Genomic DNA, 12,363 nt, shown 5'->3' on the forward strand with positions numbered 1-12,363 from the left:
GTCTTACTTAAGTGGAGAATCTCCAAGCCACATGTCTTCCCATAAGCGAATTCTTTCACCTTTACCAAGGGAGAAGTCCACCCCTTCCAAGAACTTCCTTTTCAGGCTAGAGATCCCTTTCCAAGCATTGGAGACCTTATACATCAAGGAGTCTTTGATCTACCAACCACTAGGATGTCAACCATATTGACCTACAATTACCTCTTTCCACATAGAGTCCTCTACCTCGAAACACTAGCCAAACTCATTTTCCCAAAAGAGTTAAGTTCGTCATTTCCAAGCTTCAAATGTCCTTCCGATCCATGAGATGAAACTTTTTTTTTTTTGGTCGTCCATCCCTTACCTTTCAAGTCCCTAATTAGATGCTCTAGCCTAGCTAGAACCGTTTTCGGACATTTAAAGAGAGACATGAAATACATGGGTGAGTTCGATAAAGCAGCCTTGATGTGGGTGAGTTTGATAAAGCAGCCTTGATGAGGGTGAGACACCCTCCCAAGGAAAGATATCTACTTTTCCACTTGGACAACTTTCTCTCAAACCTTTCCACAACGATGTCCCAAAGATGCTTAGTTGGCTTGTTGATGCATAAAGGAAGAACAAGGTAAGAGGAAGGAAAGGACGCTACCTGACAACCAAAGATACCTGCCGACCGTGCAATTTCCTCCTTGGAAAGATGGATATCCAATGTCTCGCTCTTGGCAATGCTAACTTAAAGAACCAACACCAATTCAAAACAATGAATAATCATCCTGAGTTTATCCACCATGATGTCATTAGCTTCATAAAAGTTAGGAAACGGGGTAGCTCATCCTATCGGCCCGAAAACCTCTAATAAGCTCGACCTTTTGGCATTTCACTAACATCCTGCCTAAAGCCTCAACTACTACCACAAAGAGGAAGGGATAAAGAGGGTCACCTTGTCAAATTCCTCTTGGAAACTTGAAGAAGCCTTTAGGGGAACCATTGATGAAGATCGAGAACCTAGTCGAGTTCATGCACTCCTTCATCCAATTTCTCCATATTGGACTGCAGCCCAGATGCCCTAACAAGTAATTTAGAAATTTCCAATTAACATGATCGAACGGTTTCTCGATGTCCAATTTACACAATTCCTTTCCCCTTTTTGTTATATTGAGAGTTGATGCAGTCATGAACAATCAAGCACTATCCATTACTTTCCGGCAATTAATGCATTTTGGCTTTTTAAGATGACTCTAGCTAACACCATCTTGAACCTAGAGGCTAAGGTTTTGGTGAGAATTTTGCGCTGGCTCCCATCAAACTGATTGGTCATCTTTTAAGTTGTCCTCTCCCATGATCTTTGGAATGATGGCAATAAAGGGAAGCCCCTAACGATGTCAACAAACAGTCCCTCCGATGGAATTCAAACATGAAATCCATAATGTCACCTTTCACCGACTCCCAAAACTACTAAAAAAAGGCTATCGGGAAGCCATTAGGGCCCGGGGCATGTCCCTCCCCAAAGACATAATTGCAGCCTTAACCTCTTTCGCCAAGAACGGAGACTCAAGGGAGGCAGCATTAGTCGAGGAGAGAGTTAAAATGTCGACCATCCAAGGACCTATCCCATTCCTTGTCAGATCGAAGAGAGCGGTAGTAGTCAACCACCGAGTTGCAAACTTGGGCTTTATCCTCCTACCCTCCATGATGTTACTAACCTCGTTACACCTAGCCCTCGCACCCGCGATGTTATGAAAAAAGTTAGTATTTTTGTCCCCCTCCTTGAGCCAGGTGGCCCATTGAACGCTGCCTCCATTTAATTTCATCTTGGGATAGTGATGTCCTTAGAAGTTTATCGTCTTCCGAAAGTTCTGAAACATCAGCTCTAGTGTCAATAGCTTGGATATCTTTCAGAATGTTACAAGTTTCTTCTTCCTGATTTCCAACACCTCTTTCCTCCAAGTCGGGAGTTTTCCTTTTAAACTCTTAAGCCTCTGAGACAACCTAAAGCCACCAATCCATAACAAAGTTGGAGAAGCCTTCCACCCCGAGCCAAGCGAGCTCGAACTCAAAAGACTTTGGCCCACAAATCTCCACTTCAGCATCCAACAAGATAGGACAATGATCTGATATAGGTTTCAACAGCCCCCTCAAAGAAATCAAACGGAATTTATCCATCCAATCATCCGACACCAAGAACCTATCCAGTCTAGACATTACAACTTTTTCTTGACCATTCGATCATGTGAATTTCTTGTTGACCATGGGTAAATCTACCAGCTCATGCACCCCAACCCACTCGGAAAAATGTTTCATACTATGAGTTAGCTTGCTTCCACTGGATTTCTCAAAAGTGAATCATGTTGCATTGAAGTCTCCACCAATGCACCATGGATGCGCAAAGTGAGCACGGACAGCTGAACTCAACCCAAAAATCCTTCCTTCTAGCAAACTGGTTTGGCCCGTAAACAGAAGTGAAGCACCTTTGAAAACCCAAAGCAATGTCAAGAAGTACCACAGAAGCAGAAAAAGACCCTCCCCACCAATCTACTTTGGACCAGATACTAGAGTCCCAGGCCAGTACCATCTCCCCGGCTGCACCAACAGACTAAACGGCAACCCAGTCTTTCGAGGAAACACTCCATAGAGAGTCCATCACTTTCCTATCGACAGATCGCAACTTGGTCTCTTGGACGGTGGCCATCTGAGCCTTCCACTGACAGCATATTCTCTGATTTGGCCCCTTTTCTGCCAGCTGCCTAGCCCACACACATTATAGCTGAGGATCTTCATCTGGGCACTGAGGGTGTGCCGAATCGGTTACGTATCGGCCGTATCGGCCGATACGTAACGGTAACGGTGCGAACCGTTACCCGTTTCGGGGCCGTATCGGCCGATACGATTTTTTGTACCCGTATCGGCCGATACGGGCCCGTTACGGGCCCGAAACGGGCCCGAAACGGTAACTTTTTTTTTTTTTCATTTTTAGCTCGTTTTTTGCTGTTTTTTTGAAACCTTTTGCTTCTAAACTGTTTTTCACTCCTTCTACTACTAATTTCGACCAACCTTAGCTAGGTATTTGAGATAAAAACACATTATATCACAAATTTTTTTGAATCAAAGCTCGGTGGGCCATTTTTCAGAAATTCGTCAAAAATAGGTATTTATACTTTTTTTAATATGTTTTGCTGTTTTAATCATGTCATATGATGTGTTAATCATAGTAGAACATGTTAATGTACATTTTACAGATTTGGGGTGCCATTTAATAATTTTTTAATATTTTTTTCTATTTACGCATGAATTTTGGCCCCTTTTTTTAAAATTCGAAAAATCAAATTTTAATGGTTGTTTTGCTGTTTTAATCATGCCATTTGATGTGTTAATCATAGTAGAACATGTTAATGTGCATTTTACAGATTTGGGGTGCCATTTTATATTTTTTATTATTTTTTTCTATTTAGGCATTTATTTTGGCCCTTTTTTGAAAATTCGAAAAATCATTTTTTAATGATTCTTTTGCTGTTTTAATGACATCATATAATGTGTTAATCATAGTAGAACATGTTAATGTGCATTTTACAGATTTGGGGTGCCATTTTATATTTTTTTAATATTTTTTTCTATTTACGCATTTATTTTGGCCCTTTTTTTGAAAATTCGAAAAATCAATTTTTAATGATTCTTTTGCTGTTTTAATGACATCATATGATGTGTTAATCATAGTAGAACATGTTAATGTGCATTTTACAGATTTGGGGTGCCATTTTATATATTTTTTATATTTTTTTCTATTTACGCATTTATTTTGGCCCTTTTTTTGAAAATTCGAAAAATCATTTTTTAATGATTCTTTTGCTGTTTTAATGAAATCATATGATGTGTTAATCATAGTAGAACATGTTAATGTGCATTTTACATATTTGGGGTGCCATTTTATATATTTTTATATTTTTTTCTATTTACGCATTTATTTCGGCCTTTTTTTGAAAATTCGAAAAATCATTTTTTAATGATTCTTTTGCTGTTTTAATGATGTCATATGATGTGTTAATCATAGTAGAACATGTTAATGTGCAATTTACATATTTGGGGTGCCATTTTATATTTTTTTAATATTTTTTTCTATTTACGCATTTATTTCGGCCCTTTTTTTGAAAATTCGAAAAATCATTTTTTAATGATTCTTTTGCTGTTTTAATGATGTTATATGATGTGTTAATCATAGTAGAACATGTTAATGTGCATTTTACATATTTGGGGTGCCATTTTATATTTTTTTTTTATATTTTTTTCTATTTACGCATGAATTTTGGCCCTCAAAAATAATTGCAAACACCTAAATGTAAGATATTTTCATATTACATTCATTCTAATATATCTATCATTGATAGTAGATAGTTAGAAAATTAAATATATGAATTTTGTAGTCAAATTCAGGTTATCTGGTTCATAAATTCATCAGATAGTCCGATACAACTTCTCACCAAAGAGTGGACCGTTACACCACCATAAACATGTTCCAATTTATAAATGAATGCATATTTGGAATGCTTAGAATATTCCGGATTTAATCCATATTTTTTCATATTTTTTTGATAAAAAACTTGGTCTCTTGGACGGTGGCCATCTGAGCCTTCCACTGACAGCATATTCTCTGATTTGGCCCCTTTTCTGCCAGCTGCCTAGCCCACACACATTATAGCTGAGGATCTTCATCTGGGCACTGATCAACCCCTTTTCTCCTTCCTAAAACCAGAGACAGAATCCCATTATCGAAATTAAAATCAGAGACCGGGCTTACCAATCCTTTTGACCTTTGGGCAAGCGCTGAGGCTTCTTTTGAGACACATGAAGAGATATCTGGCTACCTTGCTCCCTGATGAACTAGAATAGGGCTCTATAGTTTTTCATCTTGTTCCCAAAGGATACACCTAGCAATCAACCAACCTGCTGCATCGCGACTCTCAACCACCTCTTGCTACTAGCACCTGATGCTTGATCAGCAAGAGTAGCTTCATCTGCTGATGAAGGGCTTCCATACTAAAGAGGGCTCAGGTTAGCATTTCCGAGGTCTCCTGGGGCAACTTTAATCGGCTCAACATCCAGGATATCCCTCATGAAGTCTCCATCAAGCGCTTTGAGCTGGGGTCTGCACGACACCAAGGATGCCCAAGTCTTCATTGGAAGCCACAACCAGAGCATGCATGTCATCAGCGAGGGTGGCTTTGGTACTAAGGGTGCATCCGACTTGTAGATCGGCAGCAGGGACTCAATGGAAGACGCAACTGACACTCGCCACACTCCACAGGGTCAATTAGGATTATAAAAATATTTTATTTTTCTCGTAATTGGCAACAACAAAAGGTATAAGATCATAGAAGTGCATTGAGATAATGGGTTGGTATACAATTGTGGGCTTTGAAATCCCTTCTTTTTTTAATGGACTGGCAAGGGTTGGCTTCCCTTGAAACATGGTTATATGCAACTCCCATGAAAGAGGATTGCTTTCTTACCTTTTTCTAACAAGAAGGCTAATTTCCAAGGGATAGAGCACTTGTTGAACACCCACACAGTTGCGTTACTCAAGTTGCCTTCCTCTACCAACATTCCAAATGATCTGGGAATATTTCCAGATCAATTTTAATTACCAAAATCTCTGCTCATTAGATAATAAAATCAGAATATTGTTATTCAAGGCCCAGCCAACCAAAATGGGTTGGATGAGCCAACTTCTGAGTGGCTGAACTTTGAACATTTGCTGGAGTCTAGTTTTCTCATAAGCAATGTTTGAAGTATCGGTATCGCTACAAGATTCGTTGGTCGGGGATACGGAAACAATATTGATATCACCGATTATATCGCTGATAACTGGAAATGCGGGGAAACATGGGGAAAACAGTGGAAATTTTCAGTGAAACTTCATGAGATACTAACATACACATTTGCATATTTGGGAATAAAAAATTGCAAAAAGAATGCATGAATAATAAGCTTCCATTTAATGGGAGCCTAAAAGCATGTGCTGTCGTAAGAAACCAATCCAACCATCCCATCCATTCCATCTATCCATCCAACCATCCATCAATATTTCAAAATATCGACAATACACGACATTTTGCCGAAAAATCGTTGACAACTGGAAAGGAAACAAAAGACCGTGGTCTCGATATCATCCATATTGCAATAACGATAATATCACGACATGATCGATATTATTGTAGACAATTTGAACATTGCATGCAACCATGTGCTCGTAAAAAATTTGAAATGGAATTTTTTTTAATAAATAGAATTTTGGCGATATCGATACATTGTCGACATTATCGAAATATTGCTGATACATTGGTGATACAGGCGACACCTGGAATTTATGCAGTAAAAAAGATTGGCTATATCGATACATTGGCAATACAAGCGACACTTGGAATTTACACAGTAAAAAATATTGGCGATACATCGCCGATACCTAGAATTTTTGAGACTACCAGTGTTATCAATATCGCTGAACTGGAGATACAGATAATCATAATATTGGGGATATGTCGATAATATCGGGGATACTCCGAACTATGCTCATAAGAAAGGAAAGCAACAACAGAAACAAGAACAACATTGGTTTAGAACAGACACTTTGCTTATTATTTAAGGTGCTTCATGTTTTTCTCTCTCCTCAAGCGATTTAAGCGTTGCTGGATGGATCTGTCAAACAATTTCTATATATGAACCACATCATCTAGGAGTTTAATCCAACTATTAACAAGATTGTTCAGATTCTCTTCATGGCTACCAAAATCTATTGAATTCAGCATACTTGGTTTCTTCTTGAAGGTGTGGGCTTATCCAATCAGCTGTTAATCCTTTGAAAGCTGTGTGCATCTACACGTTTATATGTTGAGTTAGTCTGGATAGTTTTGAGAATAAGTTATTTATTCAGCATCTAGCTCCTTGATGAAAATTATTCTTCAATGTATATTTATGTCTAGGAGGCCACCATTGTTTTCATTATTTGTGCTTGTGGTTCAGGTTATATCACCTTTATCTCTAGCATTCATTCCTATTATTTAATGAATTAAACAGAGAGGGCGGCCTCAATCCACTGAAAAAGAAACAGTATCTGCTAGTGATGAGGATGCTATTGCAGATGTAGTAGAACAGCATGATCAATTCTTTTCCTCTATGCAATCTCGCTTGACAAAACTGCAGGTAATTTTGTTTATTTCAGATAGAAAGGGCTATAGAACGCCAGTTTTGTGGCATGCACAGCAATTACTCATCCTGTTTGAATCGCTTCTTATGAACATGACATGCTCAATATTGCATATAGAAGCCACGTGAACTGTTAGCACTAATGGATTGCTTCATGCAGTACTGACTGGTTTTCTTGGTTATCTGTATTGAAAACAAACGTAGGTTCTCTGCTACATTGATTTATATAGTAGTACATCATGGAAAGAATAGAAATCTGTTTGGATGAATTTGCACTGATGGGATTTCATGAATTATAGAGATAGTTTACATGCTTGCCTTCTCTGCCACTTCACGTGGCTCCACATTCCGTGTCTCTACTCGGTCATTCAGCCCTGTGATTTCCTCTCTCACTACCAACTCAGTCCTAGAAGACCACCTCTTGTCTCACTCTCTGATTTACTACTGTCAATGATGTCCATTTGGGCAGCATCTGTATGAACCTCATTGACATGTCATCGTCCTTAACCTCTTATCAGATTGACAAGCTTGCACCCGTTTCCTCCTGCTCTCTTCTTCCGTCTTCTGCCAGAGATTTTCTGATTACCAGCCTCCTCTTCGTTCACCATGTGCCTGTGTTCTCCCTGCTGGAAACTGATGCCAAACAGTGTCATCCACCTGCAGCTCAACCTCCTCCACTGACTTCTGGATGGTCAGTCTCTGCATATGTGCATGCTCCACCACCTCCATCTTTTTTCTGTCTTGATCCAATGACCAATCCCATGCAAGGCCTAATTGCCACAAAAGTTTTGCAGGGCCTGGCTTGAAGCAGGATCCTGAACAATTTGAACTGCAGGTCTTCTACACTTTTCAGGGCTGCCCCTCACCAATCCTGCCTCGAAGAGAACTTGCAGTGAAGCAGCAAGAGTACTATGGTTGCCCTCGACTCTGAGGAAAGCATTGTGTAGAAATGAAAGGGAGTTCTCAAAGGCAATAAGAGGAAGAGTAGGAGATGGAGTGCACATCCACTTTTGGGAAGATATATGGTGGGGTAATATTGCTTTACCCCTTTCCAAGACTATATCAGATGGCAGCTGAAAAGATATACCTGTATCCCAAGCTTATAACAGACGCGTGCATCCACTTTTGGGAAGATATATGGTGTGGTAATATTGCTTTACCCCTTTCCAAGATTATATAAGATGGCAGCCGAAAAGATACACCTGTCTCCCAAGCTTATATAACAGAAGTGGTGGCCAGGTAGTCAGAATCTGGGTTTTAGAAGAAACCTGTAGGATGAGAAAATGAAGAATTTAGAAGTATGATAAATTGTTTGAATGGTCAGATCCCTGTCAAAGGTAAGAGCAACAAACTGAGATGCAATCTTGAGAGGGGTGGTATGGTCTCTGTCAATTCCTTTTTCTGCGATGTTATCGGGAGATGTTAACAGGATTCATGTAGCTGACTCAATTAGTTGGTATAATGCTTAGGATGATGATGATTGGGAGATGCTAACATCAGGTCTTCTTCCCCAATTGCGGAGATAGGGAGGTCCACATGCCTGTTGCATGGTTGGTTTTGTTAGGTTGATGGGGAGGGACAAGGTCCTCATTATTAATCATCCCAAAAGCAGGAACATGATCATCGGTAACGTGTGTATACTTTGCTTGCATGCTGGGGAGATCGACCATCCTTTGTGTTCATTGCAGTTTCACTATTGGGGTTTGGTGGAGAATTTTTAAATTATATGACATGGATTGGGTGATGCATGGGACTATTCAAGATTTTGTTCTGGCCTGGCAGTGAGTTCCAAAGGGAAGGAGGAGGAAGTCCCAGTGGTGTTTGTCTCTGCTTCCGAGTCTTTAGTCAATATAAAAGGATTATAATTTCAGGACTATTTCTAATAAAATCGACTTGCAGGAAGTGGTGTTTCAACTTTCAAAAGACTCGAAAGAGGAGAGTATGTTGGGCTTTCAGAGCTCAAGGTTTCTTTTTCTTTCTTTCTTTCTTCTTGTTCTTCTTCTTTTGGTGTATGTGTGTGGATGTAACACGGATGTAACACGAGTTTATTTGATGTGTGCTGTGGGAATAGCATTGGCCTTGTTCATGCCAGATAATCTCCCATCATCTGTTCTTTTATTTGGTCTTGTTCTCTCTCTTCTTTTTTTTTAGCTTTAACAACTTCAATGTTGCGATTCAATAAGAATTAATTGGAAAAAAAAATAAAATAGTCAGAAGATTCTTGGAATGTTTTCTGTCCTTTACTATCATAAAGCAATAACTATATTTTATGTACAATTTGCAGATAGTCCGCAGGTTTTGGGAAAGGAATGATCTCAAGGGAGCCATAAGTGCACTGGAAAAGATGTCTGATCATGCTGTAGGTGTTTTGTTTCGTTTTTTGAGATGTTAGAATTGAATTTTCAAAGTGGATGTTAGTTTTCATCATTTATATTGGCCAAAATGCAGGTTCTTGCTGATGTAATCAGCGTTCTGATGGAAAAAAGTGATGTTGTCACACTGGATATTTGCACTTGCCTCCTACCAGTCCTCACAAGCCTTATTGAGAGCAAGATGGATAGGTGAGTTGGGGCTTTTCTATCCCCAAAAACTACTTTTCTTTGCAGTGTTATCTCATTGGCATTCTAGAAGGCTGGTCTCTCTTGGGTGTGACAGCCATCCAAGTGTTTTGAGTTCTGGGGATAGAGGCATGGTATCATCAATTTAAAAAGAGAGTTGGCATGAAATCATGGCCACTTGCATTTTTTGCGTCATGTGCATGTGTGCCCCCACCTCTTTATTCTTCTTCTTCTCTTCCTTTTCTTTTGGGGGAACAGCAGCTTGCTTGTTCCCTGGTTGAATCTTTTCCTGCTGTGTGCAAGTTTTGGCATCAGCAACTGGCCTACTTACTCATTTTCCGTGCACTGCCACATTAAATTTTTTCCAGCTTCATGTACTAAGATGGAGCTTTTCTGCAACTTTATGTTGAAATGCCATTGTGTTTTTAATCAACCAACCAAAAAATTCAGGCACATAGGGATCTCCTTAGAGATGCTGCTGAAGTTGGTGAGAATCTTTGGCCCCGTAATCCACTCAACACTATCAGCCTCATCGTCTGTTGGAGTAGATCTTCAGGCAGAACAAAGGTATATATGACATTTTCAGCACAATTCTGTTGCTTTCGGACTGATGAGCAATGTGGCACTTCGGTGTATGTTTGGGGATATGCCGGCATTGAATAGAAAAAAAATGCAGGAAGATGCTAGCCTGAAATTCGCTTGGGAAACCCTGCCAACTATGATTTGGCAGATACATCCAAATGCTGCCTGGCCATCAGAGCTACTTCATATTTTATTTTATTTTATTAAAAAAGGGATCAAGGACTACTCTTAAGCTAAAAGCTGACACTCACCTGTTCCTGTCACCATTGTAATATGATTTCAGGTTGGAGCGCTGCAATCTATGCTTTATCGAGCTGGAAAAGGTCAAGCGGTCTCTTCCTTCCCTCACCAGGTATGTCATTCGACGGCCAGATTTTTGGCGCATCTGGTCCATACATTTTACTGTTATCTTTGCCCTTTGCTCATAGTTTTCCGCTTTTTCCCTTGCCAGAAGAGGAGGTTCGGTTGCAAAGTCAGCTCAGGAGCTGAACTTGGCTCTTCAGGAGGTGCTGTGAAGGAGGAAGAAACACTAATAGTCAATACATACTGCATAGGTACTGAAAAATGCCATTCTTTTGCCCTGCTATTAGCTGATGTAAAATGCATAAGCCTTCGTTGTTTCCGCGGCGCTTCAGTGCTTCTTCATTCGAATCTGGAAGTGCGCCCATGCAACCTCTCTATCCTTTGAATCTTCCTGTTGTTTACTGCATGCGCCTACCCTTGTATATGCTGATCTGGGTCTGTTTTAACTCCAAAAAACTAAACACCAAGGTGGATGGACTTTCCAATGTAAACCGAGATACAGCTTGGCACCTGAAGACTGCCATGGACGGTCGGTCGGTCAGTCGGCAAACCCCGCTGCCCCCACCATGTGAAACTCTAACCAATTTCTGTTTGAAGATACACAGTGATAGCATTTTGTAACAATTGGCTGCATGAAGCCTGTATTTATTCCATGGTTGAGTACAATTGTATTTGTCCATCAATATAGACGCAGCATTCTGATGACTTCAGCTTTGCAATTGTTGGAGAATGGTCCTCAGTTTGGTAGAGAGCATAAGAACAGGAAAAGAAAGTAAGAAATGAGCAATTGTGAATTTGGTTTTACTATGGTTAATCTTCATGGTTAGGACCCACCTTAATGTCAGGGTTACACAATGGCCTCAATTAGAGCTGGGCACGAGACGACTCGACTCGGCAAACTCTACTAGTTTAGATTTGATTCGATCCAAATTGAGTGGGTTAGTCCATCTGAACCGAGTTGACTTCGTCCAATCTGAACTCAAACCGGGTCGAGTTCTAGACACCCTGTAATTTGACTCGACTCGATCCGAAACTTGACTCGTAAATATATATTTAAAAAAACTTAGATGTGACGTTTCGTATTTGAGATGCCGTGTAGCTGATGGAGAGGCTACAATTCTGACAAGTGCATTTAAGTTTTGAGTTGTGATTTCAGCCCGTGGATACCTGTTGCATCTGACCCAACTCGGTGCCAACTCGACCCGACTCAGTACTTGAGACCAGGTCAGGCTCAATCCGGATTAGTCCATGCTAGACCTTGACTCGGATCAGGTCAGGCCGAGTCGGGTCGCGTTTTGGTCAGGCTTATTTCAAAACCGGATCGAGTCAGGTCAGCCCTAGCCTCAATAGTGTGGGCCATGGCATTGCTTAAAATTCTGACCACTAGTCGCCCACTCATTTTATATGTTCCGAGTTGTAGAAATTGGTTGTCAAATTCGTAGCAGTTGTGAAACTTTGCTAACATTTGAATCTTTTGCTGCAATAAGATTAACCAACAAACAGATCCAGTCCTGATGAGTAGTTTAAGGGCATGTTTGACTAACAGTTGTTTAACATGGTACTTAGAGATATGTGACCGTAAGCTCATCCTTGATTTGTAAACATTTGTGCTTCAATAGAAGCAGGGATGCAGATTCCGTAACTGTGGAGCCCAGGATGATGTACATGGATTATCCACACAATCCATCTGTTTTATCAGATCATTTTTGGGCACGAGCCTAAAATTGAAACATTTTCTCAAGTAGACCAC

At 40.1% G+C, this 12,363-nt stretch overlaps 1 protein-coding gene across 1 annotated transcript in view; it reads left to right on the forward strand.

Moving 5' to 3' along the window:
• Positions 1 to 11,318, forward strand: part of LOC131244092 (katanin p80 WD40 repeat-containing subunit B1 homolog KTN80.3) — a 36,274-nt gene extending 24,956 nt beyond the window's left edge. Inside the window, exons 14-19 of the mRNA XM_058243750.1 lie at positions 7,042 to 7,167; positions 9,455 to 9,529; positions 9,619 to 9,731; positions 10,179 to 10,295; positions 10,594 to 10,662; positions 10,762 to 11,318. Of these exons, the coding sequence (XP_058099733.1) occupies positions 7,042 to 7,167; positions 9,455 to 9,529; positions 9,619 to 9,731; positions 10,179 to 10,295; positions 10,594 to 10,662; positions 10,762 to 10,825 (564 nt within the window). The 3' untranslated portion in view covers positions 10,826 to 11,318. The remainder of the gene's footprint in view (positions 1 to 7,041; positions 7,168 to 9,454; positions 9,530 to 9,618; positions 9,732 to 10,178; positions 10,296 to 10,593; positions 10,663 to 10,761) is intronic.
• Positions 11,319 to 12,363: the final 1,045 nt, after the last annotated feature.

This window comes from Magnolia sinica, chromosome 4, assembly GCF_029962835.1.
Source record: "Magnolia sinica isolate HGM2019 chromosome 4, MsV1, whole genome shotgun sequence".
Classification (NCBI taxonomy): Eukaryota; Viridiplantae; Streptophyta; class Magnoliopsida; order Magnoliales; family Magnoliaceae; genus Magnolia; species Magnolia sinica.